At 48.4% G+C, this 17,500-nt stretch overlaps 1 protein-coding gene across 1 annotated transcript in view; it reads left to right on the top strand.

The window, feature by feature from the left end:
• LOC115184536 (TBC1 domain family member 1) overlaps positions 1-17,382 on the top strand; it is a gene marked incomplete at its 3' end in the record, with an annotated part of 17,527 nt that extends 145 nt beyond the window's left edge. Inside the window, 3 exon segments of the mRNA XM_029745385.1 lie at positions 1-659; positions 15,155-15,682; positions 17,293-17,382. The exon segment at positions 1-659 is cut by the window's left edge and continues 145 nt beyond it. Of these exon segments, the coding sequence (XP_029601245.1) occupies positions 1-659; positions 15,155-15,682; positions 17,293-17,382 (1,277 nt within the window).
• Between the last annotated feature and the right edge of the window lie 118 nt (positions 17,383-17,500).

The raw sequence follows: 17,500 nt of genomic DNA, 5'->3' as shown, positions 1-17,500 counted from the left end.
GAACCTCTTTCTCCGCCCTCACTCCCTCCCCCTTGTTATCCTCCCCCCTCAACCCCAACACCCATCCTCACCCAGCCCTCACCCCCTCCCGCCTTAACCTCACCCCTAACAGATGGTCCTACACAACCCTCACCCCTACACCCTCCCCCCTCCACCTCACCCCTCTGGGAAGAAACACTACTCCCACAGAGGAGGAAGAGGTCCAATACAGACTGACTCTGGTTGGCTGCCTCCCAGTCCATCCCCTCACCACCATGGCCATGCTGCCCTGGGTCGTGGCAGAGATCGGGAGGCCTCGGCCTGGGGAGAGAGAAAAGCCCGTAGGGGTTAGACCGCCTGGAAGTCCTGCAAGTAGAGACGCACGCACCGGAAACGGAGGCGGACTTCCTGAAGCGCGGAGCGTTTCCTCGCGACGAGACCAGACGGTGTGTCTGTGTGTGTCCGCCTCGTGGGTGAGGTGTGTGTGGACGGAGGAGGTGGAGAGGGACAGGCGGCCGTGGGACCCCCTCACACACACTCTCGCGGTGTTGTTTGAATGCCGTCCGCACAGCGTCATCAAGCTACTCCACAACAGCAGGGAACCGTGTAGCTTTGGTTGTCTGGTTCGAGATGCACGTCTCTGTTACTGCTACGTCTTCCAATGTCAGGACTGCACCAAGGTACGCTGTGTGTGTCTCTGTGTGTGTGTGTGTGTGTGTGTGTGTGTGTGTGTGTGTGTGTGTGTGTGTGTGTGTGTGTGTGTGTGTGTGTGTGTGTGTGTGTGTGTGTGTGTGTCTCTGTGTGTGTGTGTGTGTGTATTAGAAACAGTGTCAGGTTGGCAGAACGCTTCAACACACAAACACTTCTCATAGAACGAGTTACATCAACATCTCCTCCCTCCGTTCAGCAAACAGGATGTAGATCAGGTTACCACGGAGACCACTTCCTGTGGCAGGGTGTGTGTGTGTGTGTGTGTGCTGACCAATTCTCGGCGCTCTCTCTCTCTCTCTCTCTCTCTCTCTCTCTGTCTCTCTCTGTCTCTCACTCACACACTCTCTCTCTCTGTCTCTGTCTCTCTCTCTCTCTCTCTCTCTCTGTCTCTCTCTCTCTCTCTCTCTCTCTCTCTCTCTCTCCACCCGTGATCTTCATTCATTGGTGGTGATGTCACTGTGGCCTAGCCACCTGTTGCTCTGACACAGACATGGCTTAGCATGATGTTTGTGTGAAAGAGAGAGAGACAGAGAGCGAGAGAGAGAGACAGAGGGAGACAGAGAGCAACAGAGGGAGACAGAGAGCAACAGAGGGAGACAGAGGGAGACAGAGACAGACAGACAGAGACAGACAGACAGACAGACAGACAGACAGACAGACAGACAGACAGACAGACAGACAGACAGACAGACAGAGACAGACTGACCAGGTGAATCCAGGTGAAAGCTATGATCCCTTATTGACATCACCTGTTAAATCCACTTCAGTGTAGATGAAGAGGAGGAGACAGGTGAAAGACTGATTTTTCAGCCTTGAGATAATTGAGACATGGATTGTGTATGTGTGTCATTCAGAGGGTGAATGGGTAAGACAAACGATTTAAGTGCCTTTGAACGGGGTTTGGTAGTAGGTGCCAAAAAATAGCCTTGTATTGGTCAAACACATTTCTCTCCATCAGTTTACTAAAAGCAGGCAGCAAACTGATTAGATCCAGAAAAGAGAGCTTTGCTATTTTTAGGTGGAATTACTTCAACTTCCTTCCACGCCTGTAGACACACAGTCCTTTCAGGCTTTAGTTAAAGACATGGGAAATAGGGGCGGCAATACAGGCTGCTACCATTCTCCAATAGTTTACCATCTAGGTTGTCTATATGGTAATACAGTCTGCTACCATTCTCCAATAGTTTACCATCTAGGTTGTCTATATGGTAATACAGTCTGCTACCATTCTCCAATAGTTTACCATCTAGGTTGTCTATACCTGGTGGCTCTTCCTTATTGATGGATAACAATAGTCTTTCCACCTCGTCCACACAAACTCGACCAAATTCAAAACAGCAATCCTTCTCTTTCATTTATTATATCTTCAATACACAAATATTTTGGTTCACTGTTCAATGTTGTCATTAAACCTCTGTTTGTCCCCTTTACCAGTTTAATAGTCACTGAAGTGTATGTAAATAGACTATAGAATGGGAGTGCAGAGAGCAGTTTTTAATTGTTAATTTGTGAATGCCAAAGCAAGTGAAAAGGATTGTTTTTGCCAGGCCAATAAAGGCCCTTTTTGAATTGAGAGAGCAGAGATTCCATTACATTTCCCTGCCACCAGGTGACGTCGTTGAACACTTTCAAAGCGATGCGTGTTTTATAAAAGTTAATTCATTAAAAGTTGTTTTTAAATGTCCTCTTCTTCAAGAGGTCAGACTCTCAATTCCATCTAGATTTTTTTGAAAGTAGCCTATTCCTGAACTACTTTTAAGTAGCCAGGTCTATTCCACAATGTCATGCTGTGTGTTTTTATTGGTGTGTGTGTATAACCACATATTTCTAAGCCAGTGATTTACAGATAAACAGTCAGTCAGTCAGTCATCAAACCTGTCTTCAGAGAAGGTTTGATCAGTAGTACATCCCATCCATGGGGTTTAGTATCTTCTACTTCTCTCACAGTTTCTAACTTTGACACTTTGTTTTACCTTCCTTATCGGATATGAATCTGTTTCCCCTTAAAGAAAATACAATGTGTATCAAACCAACTATCTTCCAGTCTGAATTAGTTCATATCTGAACAAGTCTTTTGGACCGTTCAGGGGGGGACGGACCGGTCGTAGATAAAGTGTCGTCCCGGTTTACCAAACGTTATTGTGGTATTTGACAGCTTGGGACGGTCCCGTAGGACAGAAACAGCGGTTCGGTTAACGGGAGGGAAGCTGGACCGAGAGGAAGAGGAATCAAATCCACTTTGTTCCGTTCCAAACCGACTGAGGGAAAAACAACCGTTAGCTAGTTAGCTAGTTAGCTAGCTCTCCTGGAAAAGTTGTTTTATGGCGGATGGGATGAAAGCACGGCTACAAAGATTCAATTTATTCAATGTCAAGACAGAGACAAAAGCTGTAAGTTTGTTACGTGATTTAAAAAAAAAAAACTTTTATCTTGTGTTTTTCCCTAGTCTTCTCGTTAGCTTCCTATCCAGCAGGCTAACTAGCTAGCAGTACAGAACTTCCACTAGTTAGCTAACCGATGCTAACTGCTAACCGATGCTAACCGATGCTAACTGCTAACCGATGCTAACCGATGCTAACTGCTAACTTTATCATACGTCTGGTTAAATCTTCATTATTAAATTTTATTTGATATAATTTGTGGTGATATGTTAACTAAATCTTTGATTTAACGTAACGTTAACAACTTGGTGTCGTTTATTTGGGGGGTCAGAATGAGTTAGTGGTATGTGTCATTTACAGGGTTTGTGTTGTTGGGTGCAGTATAAACTTTTCTAAACTATAAATCCTCTAAACATATTGTCGGTATTTACCTGCCAATGTGTTGGTTAGATATAACTCAAACACCTGGGTGATATGCATAAAGTTGACCAGGAACAAGTGGTCGTGTGGTGTTTTATAAGCTAAACCCTGAAGTTTAGAAACACTATATTATGTGATTATATTATATATCAGAAAACAACGAGGAAGCTGTCTGTTGTTGGTTAAATGTCTTTATAGTAGCAGGAATGTCCGCCGTAAATGTTGTGACTTTCCTCAACTAACGAGAAGGGACATGTGATTTTTTTTATCTATGGAAATTTATATCGGTTTGGAGTCATCTTTATGACTATCTACACACACACGCCTTTATATATTCAGACAGTCAGCTGTTGTACCTAGTGGAAACTGGCTGGTCATTCTTCAGTGGCTGTAGGACGACTCTGTTTGAGAGTCGTGGTGTTAAATCAGTTGTTTTGGCTTTAGGTGGAATGTCCATTTAGTTTGGATGAACTGTGGTCTGATGTGACGTGTCTGATAACAAGCAGCATATTTCTGTGTGTATCGGTGGAAGTCAGAAGGGAGGAATCCACTCCTAGGAGAAACACTGAAAACAATGTATCCTAACTTCTCTCTCTCTCTCTGTCTCTGTCTCTGTCTCGCTCTCTCTCTCTCTCGCTCTCTCTGTCTCTCTCTGTCTCTCTCTGTCTCTCGCTCTCTCTGTCTCTCTCTCGCGCTCTCTCTGTCTCTCTCTCTGTCTCTCTCTGTCTCTCTCTCTCTCTCTCCCCCCCTCTGTCTCTCTCTCTCTCTCTCTCTCTCTCTCCCCCCTCTGTCTCTCTCTCTTTCTCCCCCCTCTGTCTCTCTCTCTTTCTCCCCCCTCTGTCTCTCTCTCTCCTCTCTCTCTCTCTCTCTCCCCCCTCTGTCTCTCTCTCTTTCTCCCCCCCTCTGTCTCTCTCTCCCCTCTGTCTCTCTCTCTCTCTCCCCCCCCTCTGTCTCTCTCTCTCTCTCTCTCCCCTCTGTCTCTCTCTCTCCCCCCCCCTCTGTCTCTCTCTCTCTCTCTCCCCTCTGTCTCCTCTCTGTCTCTCTCCTCTCAACAAAGGTAAGGGTAGGCTATATGTCAAGGTCAGTTAGTTAGCCATCAACAAATGTAGTGGTCTTTCAGAATGTGTGATGTTTGGTCTGAATCACGTCTCGCTGTGTGCAGCAGATACAACATGTTCTGTACCCGTCGTCTGTTTTTAAAAGTCTCCGTTTGTGTCGTCTGAGGCGTTGGTTTTGTTGTTTAGAAGCAGTGAGTCGAGACAAGCAGAGTGTTGAAGTGTTTCAATGTTTTCAAATGTCAAATGGTCGAGAACATCTGTATGTGATGCGTTGTGGGGTAAATGGTGACTGACTGATCAATAAATAATGAGTAGGTATAGTAGCCTTCCTTGTGGCTCAGTTGGTAGAGCATGGTGTGTGCAACGCCAGCATGGTGTTTGCAGCGCCAGGGTTGTGGGTTCGATTCCCACTGGGAGCCAGTACAATTTTTTTTTAAATGTTTTTTTAAATGCATGAAATGTATGCATTCACTACTGTAAGTCGCTCTGGATAAGAGGGTCTGCTAAATGACTCAAATGTAAAATGTTCCGTGTGATTTTTGAAGGGGATTTGTAGATCAGTCAGTCTCTATGTTAAACAAGCCTTGGCTCCACCAGGCTGTCCAACAACATTACTACTGGCAGGTTATTAGTTGAAGGTGTAGATCAGTCAGTCTCTATGTTAAACAAGCCTTGGCTGTGTGTTTGCTCCACCAGGCTGTCCAACAACATTACTACTGGCAGGTTATTCGTTGTGGGGAAGACGGGGCCATGTCGCTGAAGAGAGAATAACCAGGGTCTATGAGAGAGACAGCTGTGATGACTGGATTTAGTCCCCTGAGACGGCTCACATGAATCCTATATAAACACAGACGTGTGTGTGTGTGTGTGTGTGTGTGTGTGTGTGTGTATATGTAATGGCAGTTTCACCTCCATTCCATTGTGTTGATGCCAGAGCTCCACTCTGTTAATAACAGAAGCAGGAGGCTAGGAGTCTCTACTGTAGGAGTCACACGCTCTCTCTCTGTCTGTCTGTCTGTCTGTCTGTCTCTCTTTCTCTGTCTCTCTGTCTCTCTGTCTTTCTGTCTCTCTCATGTGACTGGCACTCCTCTGACTCAGCTCAGTGGCAACAACACGCCAGTTAACTGTGTGTTCTGTGTGTGTGTGAATGTTCAGTGTGTGTGAATGTTCAGTGTGTGTGAATGTTCAGTGTGTGTGAATGTTCAGTGTGTGTGTGTGTGTTCAGTGTGTGTGTGTGTGTGTGAATGTTCAGTGTGTGTGTTCAGGAGCTCCTCTCCTTGTTGACCCCATTGAGGTGAATAATCTATTTAACGAGGGACTCTCTGTCCCAAGACGGCTGAATGTCTACGGGGGGGGGGGGTTGAGTAGACAGGCAGGCTGAATGTCTACAGGGGGGGTTGAGTAGACAGGCAGACAGACAGGCAGACAGACGGGCTGAATGTCTACAGGGGGGGGGGGGGGTTGAGTAGACAGACAGGCTGAATGTCTACGGGGGGGTTGAGTAGACAGACAGACAGACAGACAGGCGGAATGTCTACAGGGGGGGGTTGAGTAGACAGACAGACAGGCTGAATGTCTACAGGGGGGGGGGTTGAGTAGACAGACAGACAGGCTGAATGTCTACGGGGGGGGGGTTGAGTAGACAGACAGGCTGAATGTCTACGGGGGGGGGGGGGGGTTGAGTAGACAGACAGGCTGAATGTCTACGGGGGGGGGGGGGGGGTTGAGTAGACAGACAGGCTGAATGTCTATGGGGGGGGTTGAGTAGACAGACAGGCTGAATGTCTACGGGGGGGGTTGAGTAGACAGACAGGCTGAATGTCTACGGGGGGGGGTTGAGTAGACAGGCAGGCAGACAGACAGACAGGCAGACAGACAGACAGGCTGAATGTCTACGGGGGGGGTTGAGTAGACAGACAGACAGGCAGACAGACAGGCTGAATGTCTACGGGGGGGTTGAGTAGACAGGCAGACAGACAGACAGGCAGACAGACAGACAGACAGACAGACAGACAGACAGACAGACAGACAGACAGACAGACAGACAGACAGACAGACAGGCTGAATGTCTACGGGGGGGTTGAGTAGACAGTAGATATTTTCTGTGTTCTCAGACATACAGGTTAGCTCAGGAGCTTAACTCTGTATGATGTCAGTGTCCTCTCCCTCTCTCCCTCCCTCCTTTACCGTCCCCTCCCTCCCTCCCTCCCTCCCTCCCTCTTTACCATCTCTCCCTCCTTTACCGTCCCCTCCCTCCCTCCCTCTTTACCATCTCTCCCTCCTTTACCGTCCCTCCCTCCCTCCTCTCCCCTCCCTCTCTGTCTTGGCTGTGACTGTGTGAACCTTGACCTCTGACCTGATTTCATACTAGATCACATGACCCTGGGATGTCAGCATGGAATGTTCTATTGGAAATGTTTCATGTTCTTAGCAAGCTGATTCATGTCTCTCTAGGTTGTCTGACTAGCTGGCTGGCTGACTGGTTAGCTGGCTGACTGGTTAGCTGGCTGACTGGTTAGCTGGCTGGCTGGTTAGCTGGCTGGCTGGTTAGCTGGTTAGCTGGCTGACTGGTTAGCTGGTTAGCTGGCTGACTGGTTAGCTGGCTGACTGGTTAGCTGGCTGGCTGGTTAGCTGGCATACTGGCTGGCTGGTTAGCTGGCAGGCTGGTTAGCTGGCAGGCTGGCTGACTGGTTAGCTGGCAGGCTGGCTGACTGGTTAGCTGGCAGGCTGGCTGACTGGTTAGCTGGCTGGCTGGTTAGCTGGCAGGCTGACTGGTTAGCTGGCTGGCTGGTTAGCTGGCAGGCTGGCTGGCTGGCAGGCTGGCTGGCTGGTTAACTGGCTGACTGGTTAGCTGGCTGGCTGGTTAGCTGGCAGTCTGGCTGACTGGTTAGCTGGCTGACTGGTTAGCTGGCAGGCTGACTGGTTAGCTGGCTGGTTAGCTGGCTGGCTGACTGGTTAGCTGTCTGGCTGGTTAGCTGGCAGTCTGGCTGACTGGTTAGCTGGCTGACTGCTTAGCTGGCTGACTGGTTAGCTGGCTGGCTGCATGAGACTTGCTGACTGGCTGGCTGACTGAGGTTGCTGTCTGACTGGCTGGCTGAGTCATCCTGACTGGCTGGCAGGCTGGCTGACTGGTTGGCTGGCTGGTTAGCTGGCTGACTGGTTGGCTGGCTGGTTAGCTGGCTGGTTAGCTGGCTGGTTAGCTGACAGGCTGGTTAGCTGGCTGACTGGTTAGCTGGCAGGCTGGCTGACTGGTTAGCTGGCTGTCTGGTTAGCTGGCTGTCTGGTTAGCTGGCAGGCTGGCTGGCTGGTTAGCTGGCTGGCTGACTGGTTAGCTGGCAGGCTGGTTGGCTGTCTGACTGCTCCAGTCTAGGTGTAAATATTGTCATTACTGTGAAGTCAGATTTTGTTTCTATATATATTGTTTATCTAACGCTACAACATCTTCACTGACTGTCCTCTGTGATGTGTGTTTGGTCCACATGTCGTTCTTGGGACTTTACTTCTCTGTTTATGTAACTTCCTGCTTTTACACTCCTGTTCAGTGTTGCGTTGCCAATTGAGGTCACGCCACAAACACACACACACACACACAAAAAAACACACATACACACAAAAACACACACACACACACACACACACACACACACACAAAAACACACACACACACACACACACACACACACACAAAAACACACACACACACACACACAAAAACACACACACACACACACACACACACACACACACACACACATATATATATATATATATATATATATATATATATATATATATATATACATACACACAGTAGTGTTGTCACAATACCAGAACTTTGACTTTGAAACCAGGTTTGGGTAAAAAATAAATAATAATAATAATAGTAAATAAAATATATAAAACCAAAACAAGAAGACCATATTATCCAAAGCCACAGAATGGCCCTTTGATCCAGACAGATCTTCAACATCATTACATTACACATGTTTGAATGTATGGCATTAATGAATAAATTATACATTCATTACAATCAATTTGACTTTATTTTTTACCAATCTAACTACAGTCGTGGCCAAAAGTTTTGAGAATGACATGAATATTAATTTCCACAACGTTTTCTGCTTCAGTGTCTTTAGATATTTTTTGTCAGATGTTACTATGGAATACTGAAGTATAATTACAAGCATTTCATACGTGTCAAAGGCTTTTATTGACAATTACATGAAGTTGATGCAAAAAGAGTCAATATTTGCAGTGTTGACCCTTCTTTTTCAAGACCTCTGCAATCCGCCCTGGCATGCTGTCAATTAACTTCTGGGCCACATCCTGACTGATGGCAGCCCATTCTTGCCTAATCAATGCTTGGAGTTTGTCAGAATTTGTGGGGTTTTTGTTTGTCCACCCGCCTCTTGAGGATTGACCACAAGTTCTCAATGGGATTAAGGTCTGGGGAGTTTCCTGGCCACGGACCCAAAACATCGATGTTTTGTTCCTTTAATCCAGTGTACATGATGAGAACAAACGACTGACGTTTCCACGTCAAGCTGACTCCTTCCACAGGTTAAATACATATTCAGCGGGAGCGTGACTCATACAAAGACACTGTCCGCTTAATTTATCTTCCTAAAGTATTTTACAATGTTTTAATTTAATGTTAGTAATAATATGTGCTGTATAGAGTGGATTTGTACACTACAGACATGAGTTATTGAGCTGGTTTTGGCTGAGGATCATGAGCCTACAGATGACAAACGATTTGTTTACCTTCTATTTTATTTGTACGGCATTTTGCATTAGAAGAAGCAGTGTAATTTTCTGAAAGTGTGCGCTGTCTCTTTAAGACCCATGATGTCATTCACACACACACACAGTCAGTTTGAGGCTCAAGCAAATATTATCTTGACTGGGGAGAGACGTGAGGTGGGAAAGACAAAGTCTTGGAAATCAGCTAGATTTTGCGTTAGTGTTAACAAGGCACTAGGGTAGTGAATAGATTTTTGGCTTCAGCTGGAAGCTAGCAAGCAAAGTTAGCTTATAGAGCTGGAAGCTAGCAAGGAAAGGTAGCCTACAGAGCTGGACGCTAGCAAGGAAAGGTAGCTTATAGAACTGGAAGCTAGCAAGCAAAGTTAGCTTATAGAGCTGGAAGCTAGCAAGGAAAGGTAGCCTAGAGAGCTGGAAGCTAGCAAGGAAAGGTAGCCTACAGAGCTGGATGCTAGCAAGGAAAGGTAGCCTATAGGGCTGGAAGCTAGCGGTATCTTCTTGTATGAGCTAGCAGTGAGTGGTAATGTATAGTACATAGTAGGACACTATGTATAGTACATAGTAGGACAGTCTATAGTAGGACACTACCCTGGTCTATAGTAGGACACTACCCTGGTCTATAGTAGGACACTACCCTGGTCTATAGTAGGACACTACCCTGGTCTATAGTAGGACACTACCCTGGTCTATAGTAGGACACTACCCTGGTCTATAGTAGGACACTACCCTGGTCTATAGTAGGACACTACCCTGGTCTATAGTAGGACACTACCCTGGTCTATAGTAGGACACTACCCTGGTCTATAGCAGGACACTACCCTGGTCTATAGCAGGACACTACCCTGGTCTATAGCAGGACACTACCCTGGTCTATAGCAGGACACTACCCTGGTCTATAGCAGGACACTACCCTGGTCTATAGCAGGACACTACCCTGGTCTATAGCAGGACACTACCCTGGTCTATAGCAGGACACTACCCTGGTCTATAGTAGGACACTACCCTGGTCTATAGTAGGACCCTGGTCTATAGTAGGACACTACCCTGGTCTATAGTAGGACACTACCCTGGTCTGTAGTAGGACACTACCCTGGTCTATAGTAGGACACTACACACACAGTCTCTCTACCGTCTCTCTACCCTCTACATAACCTACTGTATAATATATCTAGCTAGGCCTCAGTCAGTCAGCCAGTCAGTCATTGTGAAAGAGAACACATTACACAAACATCCCAAGACGAGACCAGACCTGACCCTGTCTGAGATGTTGTCAGCCAGCCGACAGCCAGCCAGTCAGCCAGCCAGCCAGCCAGTCAGTCAGTCATTGTGAAAGAGAACACATTACACAAACATCCCAAGACAAGACCAGACCTGACCCTGTCTGAGATGTTGACAACCAGCCAGCCAGCCAGCCAGCCAGCCAGCCAGCCAGCCAGCCAGCTAGTCAGCTCGTCACTCAGCTAGACAGCCAGCCAGCCAGTCAGCCAGCCAGTCAGCCAGCCAGCCAGCCAGCCAGCCTGTGTGCCACTCTACTGATGTGTTGTTTCGGCAGGGAAACAGGCAGACCAATCACATTACCTCATGATGAGTCACCAGGCCTGTTTCTAGCACCTTCTGTCTGACACACTATCAAATACTGTCCAGTCATTAATATGGAGTTGGTCCCCCCTTTGCTGCTATAACAGCCTCCACTCTTCTGGGAAGGCTTTCCACTAGATGTTGGAACATTGCTGCTATAACAGCCTCCTCTCTTCTGGGAAGGCTTTCCACTAGATGTTGGAACATTGCTGCTATAACAGCCTCCACTCTTCTGGGAAGGCTTTCCACTAGATGTTGGAACATTGCTGCGGGGGACTTGCTTCCATTCAGCCACGAGAGAATTAGTGAGGTCGGGCACTGATGTTGGGCGATTAGGCCTGGCTCGCAGTCGGCGTTCCAATTCATCCCAAAGGTGTTCGATGGGGTTGAGGTCAGGGTTCAGTGCAGGCCAGTCAAGTTCTTCCACACCGATCTTGACAAACCATTTCTGTATGGACCTTGCTTTGTGCATTGTCATGCTAAAACAGCAAAGGGCCTTCCCCAAACAGTTGCCACAAAGTTGAAAGCACAGAATCGTCTAGAATGTTATTGTATGCTGTAGCATTAAGATTTCCCTTCACTGGAACTAAGGGGCCTAGCCCGAACCATGAAAAACAGCCCCAGACCATTATTCCTCCTCCACCAAACTTTACAGTTGGCACTATGCATTGGGGCAGGTAGTGTTCTCCTGGCATCCGCCAAACCCAGATTGGTCCGTCGAACTGCATCACTCCAGAGAAGGCATTTCCACTGCTCCAGAGTCCAATGGCGGCGAGCTTTACACCACTCCAGCTGACGCTCGGCATCGCGTATGGTGATCTTAGGCTTGTGTGCGGCTGCTCGGCCACGGAAACCCATTTCATGAAGCTCCCGACTAACAGTACTTGTGCTGACGTTGCTTCCAGAGGCAGTTTGGAACTCTGTAGTGAGTGTTGCAACCGAGGACAGACGTTTTTTACGAGCTTCAGCACTCGGCGGTCCAGTTCTGTGAGCTTGTGTGGCCTACCACTTTGCGGCTGAGCCGTTGTTGCTCCTAGATGTTTCCACTTCACAATAACAGCACTTACAGTTGACCGGGTTAGCACAAGCAGGACAGACATTTTACCTACTGACTTGTTGGAAAAGGTGGTGGTGCCACATTGAAAATCACTGAGCTCTTCACTTTTTAATTAAAATATATATATTTTTTAACCTTTTATTTAACTAGGCAAGTCAGTTAAGAACATATTCTTATTTTACAATGACGGCCTTCCCCTACCCAAGACGACTCTGTGTAGATAGGTGATGAAATACAATCTATTTAATCCATTTTGAATCCAGGCTGTAACACAACAAAATGTGGAAATAAGTCGAGGGGTATGAATACTTTCTGTAGGCGCTGTGGCATAATGATATTCACAGATATAGTACATGTAGTCATGGAGACCTCATGTCAGCTGTAACCTAGCAACATAACATACAGGTATGATGCACGGTAAGTCATGTTCAGTATAGTGGAGACTTAGTTCCTAGTGCTGTCGGTACACAGTAAGTCATGTTCAGTATAGTGGAGACTTAGTTCCTAGTGCTTTCGGTACACAGTAAGTCATGTTCAGTATAGTGGAGACTTAGTTCCTAGTGCTGTCGGTACACAGTAAGTCATGTTCAGTATAGTGGAGGACTTAGTTCCTAGTGCTGTCGGTACACAGTAAGTCATGTTCAGTATAGTGGAGACTTAGTTCCTAGTGCTGTCGGTACACAGTAAGTCATGTTCAGTATAGTGGAGACTTAGTTCCTAGTGCTGTCGGTACACAGTAAGTCATGTTCAGTATAGTGGAGACTTAGTTCCTAGTGCTGTCGGTACACAGTAAGTCATGTTCAGTATAGTGGAGACTTAGTTCCTAGTGCTGTCGGTACACAGTAAGTCATGTTCAGTAGTGGAGAGGAGAGACGGAGTAGAGAGAGAGAGAGACAGACAGACAGAGGGAGGAGGAGGAGACAGACAGAGGGAGGAGGAGGAGACAGACAGAGGGAGGAGGAGGAGGAGACAGACAGAGGGAGGAGGAGGAGGAGGAGACAGAGGGAGGAGGAGGAGGAGGAGGAGACAGAGGGAGGAGGAGGAGACAGACAGACAGACAGACAGACAGACAGACAGACAGAGGGAGGAGACAGACAGACAGACAGAGGGAGGAGGAGGAGACAGACAGACAGACAGACAGACAGAGGGAGGAGACAGACAGACAGAGGGAGGAGGAGGAGGAGGAGACAGAGGGAGGAGGAGGAGGAGGAGACAGACAGACAGAGGGAGGAGGAGACAGACAGACAGAGGGAGGAGACAGACAGACAGAGGGAGGAGGAGGAGGAGACAGACAGACAGAGGGAGGAGGAGGAGGAGGAGACAGACAGACAGACAGACAGACGGACAGAGGGAGGGAGGAGGAGACAGACAGACAGAGGGAGGAGACAGACAGACAGAGGGAGGAGGAGGAGGAGACAGACAGACAGAGGGGGGAGGAGGAGCAGACAGACAGAGGGAGGGAGGGAGGAGGAGACAGACAGAATAGAGAGATGTGCTAGAGGACAGTATCAGGACGGGAGTGTTTGAGAGAAAACATCACCAACCAGGAACACTTTAGTCCAGGGAACCTGAATTGTCATGACCCGGTCCGTCATGTTAGCACATAGAGGTGTGGCGGCTCCACGGACCTCGGCGTCCGGCCCGGTCTGAACAGAACAGAGCTTTTATTTGGGTATATTACTGGGTTCCCCTTTTAGCTGTTGCAAAAGCAGCAGCTACTCTCCCTGGGGGTCCACACAAAACATGAAAAAATAATACAGAATGAAATAATACAGAACGTCATTAGACAAGAACAGCTCAAAAACAGAACTAATTTAAATGTTTTTAAAAAAGGCTCACGTAGCCTATATATTAATACATACACACAGACTATCCAGGTCCAATAGGGGAGAGGCTTTCTGCAGTGAAGGTGTTGCTTTATCTGTTTTATGAAACCAGGTTTGCTGTTTTATTTAAAGCAATATGAGATGGAAGGAAGTCCCATGCAATAAGGGCTCTATATAATACTGTACACTTTGTTGAATTTGTTCTGGATTTGGGGACTGTGAAAAGACCCCTGGTGGCATGTCTGGTGGGAGAAGTGTGTGTGTGTGTGTGTGTGTGTGTGTGTGTGTGTGTGTGTGTGTCAGAGCTGTGTGTGTGTGTCAGAGCTGTGTGTGTCAGAGCTGTGTGTGTGTGTCAGACAGAGCTGTGTGTGTGTGTGTGTCAGAGCTGTGTGTGTGTGTGTGTGTGTGTCAGAGCTGTGTGTGTGTGTGTGTGTGTCAGAGCTGTGTGTGTGTGTGTGTGTGTGTGTGTGTGTGTGTCAGAGCTTTGTGTGTGTGTGTGTCAGACAGAGCTGTGTGTGTGTGTGTGTGTGTGTGTGTCAGAGCTGTGTGTGTGTGTGTGTGTGTGTGTGTGTCAGAGCTGTGTGTGTGTGTGTGTGTGTGTGTGTCAGAGCTGTGTGTGAGTTGACTCTGCAAACAATTTGTAATTTTCAACACATTAATGTTTCTTATAAAGAGAAGAAGCGACGCAGTCAGTCTCTCCTCAACTCTAAGCCAAGAGAGAGAGACTGGGCATGCATAGTATTAATATCATCCCTCTGATTACAATGAAGAGCAGGAAGTGCCGCTCTGTTCTGGACCAGCTGCAGGTTAACGAGGTCTTTCCTTGCAGCGCTGGACCACACGACTGGACAATAATCAAGATCAGATAAAACTAGAGCCTGCAGGACTTGCTTTCTGGAGTGTGGAGTCAAAGAAACATCTCTATATTACTGCCCAGATCTCTCCCCGTCTTTTACAACCATTCAATCTTGTTTTGACCGCGACAGTTTACAATCTAAGGTAACGCAGAGTCATTTAGTCTCCTCACCTTGATCAACAGCCACACCGTTCATTACCAGATTCAGCTGAGGTCTTGAACGATTTGTATCAAATACAAAACGCTGTTAGTTTTACAGATGTTCAGGGCTAGTTTATTATTGGCCACCCATTTAATTTATTTTTATGTTCTTCATCATGTGTTTGTTTCCTGCTGGGGCCCACCTATACCACAAAATGGAAGCACCCACGACTAAGCCTCCTCTCCCTCCCTCCCCTCTCTCCCTCCCTCCCCTCTCTCTCTCTCCCTCCCTCCCCTCTCTCCCTCCCTCCCCTCTCTCTCTCTCTCCCTCTCTCCCTCCCTCCCCTCTCTCTCTCTCTCTCCCTCCCTCCCCTCCCTCCCTCCAGGTCCCTGAGATCATCAGTAAGCTGCGTCAGGCTGGGAAGAGCTCGGCGCGCAACGATGACCTCACGGCTCCTAAACCCGCCGCCTCTTCCTCGGAAGACTGTACGTCCTCCACCAGTGCCGTCTGCACGGCCACCATGTTCACGAAGAGGTTCGAGGTTCTGTTCTGTGGAAGAGTGACCGTCGCTCACAAGAAAGCCCCGCCCGCCTTGATTGACGAGTGCATCGAGAAATTCAGCCAATCCGTAGGGGCCGGGGGAGGTCCTAAACCAGAAAGTGGCGGTGGATTGGTAGACGGGCTGCTGAGAGCTCTGACTTTCCCTACGCTAAAAATGAACGGAGGAATTGGGGATGGAGGTTTCGGGGGAGGAGGCTACGGTGGTGGGAGGCCGGTGCTGTTCAAATCGGACCCCAGTTTCCCCTGTCTCCGGGCCCTGGATGAGAACGGCTTGTCACCTGAACTACACACACACCCCGCCGCTGGAGTACAGCCCACCAGCCTGCAGGGGAACAGGACCATGCTGTTCATGGTAACTACACACACACACACACACACACACACACACACACACACACACACACACACACACACACACACACACACCCCGCCGCTGGAGTACAGCCCACCAGCCTGCAGGGGAACAGGACCATGCTGTTCATGGTAACTACACACACACACACACACACACACACACACACACACACACCCCGCCGCTGGAGTACAGCCCACCAGCCTGCAGGGGAACAGGACCATGCTGTTCATGGTAACTACACACACACACACACACACACACACACACACACACACACCACCCTTATGACTCAGCAAGTCTCGGTGACCCCTACAACACACACACACACTCAGGGTGACTCCGCAGTGGTTGACCCTAGCGACCCTCTGCCACCCTGTTTCCTGTCCAGGAAGGAAGTGGTCAGCATGGAACCAGGAAGTAGAACGGGGAGCCGTCCAACACAGCAGACACACATCTATAATAATACCCTCGCGCCACCCTGTCTGTCGGCTACCGGCAACACACACACACACACACACACACACACACACACACACACACACACACACCATCCTTATGACTCAGCAAGTCTCGGTGACCCCTACAACACACACACACTCTCTCACACACACACACACTACACACACACACACACTAACCATATACATCAATGATGATCAACCATCGCATACTGTACATGTGCTCCCATTGCTCCTCTACACATGCTGCTCCTCTACACATGCTGCTCCTTCACATGCTGCTCCTCTACACATGCTGCTCCTTCACATGCTGCTCCATGCTGCTCCTCTACACATGCTGCTCCTCTACACATGCTGCTCCTTCACATGCTGCTCCATGCTGCTCCTCCACACATGCTCCTCTACACATGCTGCTCCTTTACACATGCTGCTCCTCTACACATGCTGCTCCTTCACATGATGCTCCATGCTGCTCCTCTACACATGCTGCTCCTTCACATGCTGCTCCATGCTGCTCCTCTACACATGCTGCTCCTTCACATGCTGCTCCTCTACACATGCTGCTCCTCTACACATGCTGCTCCATGCTCCGCCTCTACACATGCTGCTCCTTCACATGCTGCTCCATGCTGCTCCTCTACACATGCTGCTCCTCTACACATGCTGCTCCTCTACACATGCTGCTCCTTCACATGCTGCTCCTCTACACATGCTGCTCCTCTACACATGCTGCTCCTCTACACATGCTGCTCCTCTACACATGCTGCTCCATGCTGCTCCTCTACACATGCTGCTCCATGCTGCTCCTCTACACATGCTGCTCCATGCTGCTCCTCTACACATGCTGCTCCATGCTGCTCCTCTACATGCTGCTCCATGCTGCTCCTCTACACATGCTGCTCCTCTACCAATGCTGCTCCATGCTGCTCCTCTACACATGCTGCTCCATGCTGCTCCTCTCCATGCTGCTCCTCTCCATGCTGCTCCATGCTGCTCCATGCTGCTCCATGCTGCTCCTCTACACACGCTGCTCCATGCTGCTCCATGCTGCTCCTCTACACACGCTGCTCCATGCTGCTCCTCTACATGCTGCTCCATGCTGCTCCATGCTGCTCCATCACGTGTTGTCTGTGTGTCTGTGTGTTGCAGGTGGGTCGGTCTCAGATCTTCCTGGTCAGTCCAGACACTAAGAAGGTTTCCATAGAGAAAAGCTTCAGGGAAATATCTTTCTGCTCACAGGTACGTCTGATTGGTCCAAGAGGGGCCGTTATGCTAATCACAGGTACGTCTGATTGGTCCCAGAGGGGTCGTTATGCTAATCACAGGTACGTCTGATTGGTCCAAGAGGGGTCGTTAT

Source organism: Salmo trutta, unplaced genomic scaffold (genome assembly GCF_901001165.1).
Source record: "Salmo trutta unplaced genomic scaffold, fSalTru1.1, whole genome shotgun sequence".
Classification (NCBI taxonomy): Eukaryota; Metazoa; Chordata; class Actinopteri; order Salmoniformes; family Salmonidae; genus Salmo; species Salmo trutta.
This window is presented reverse-complemented; position numbering and strand designations above follow the sequence as displayed.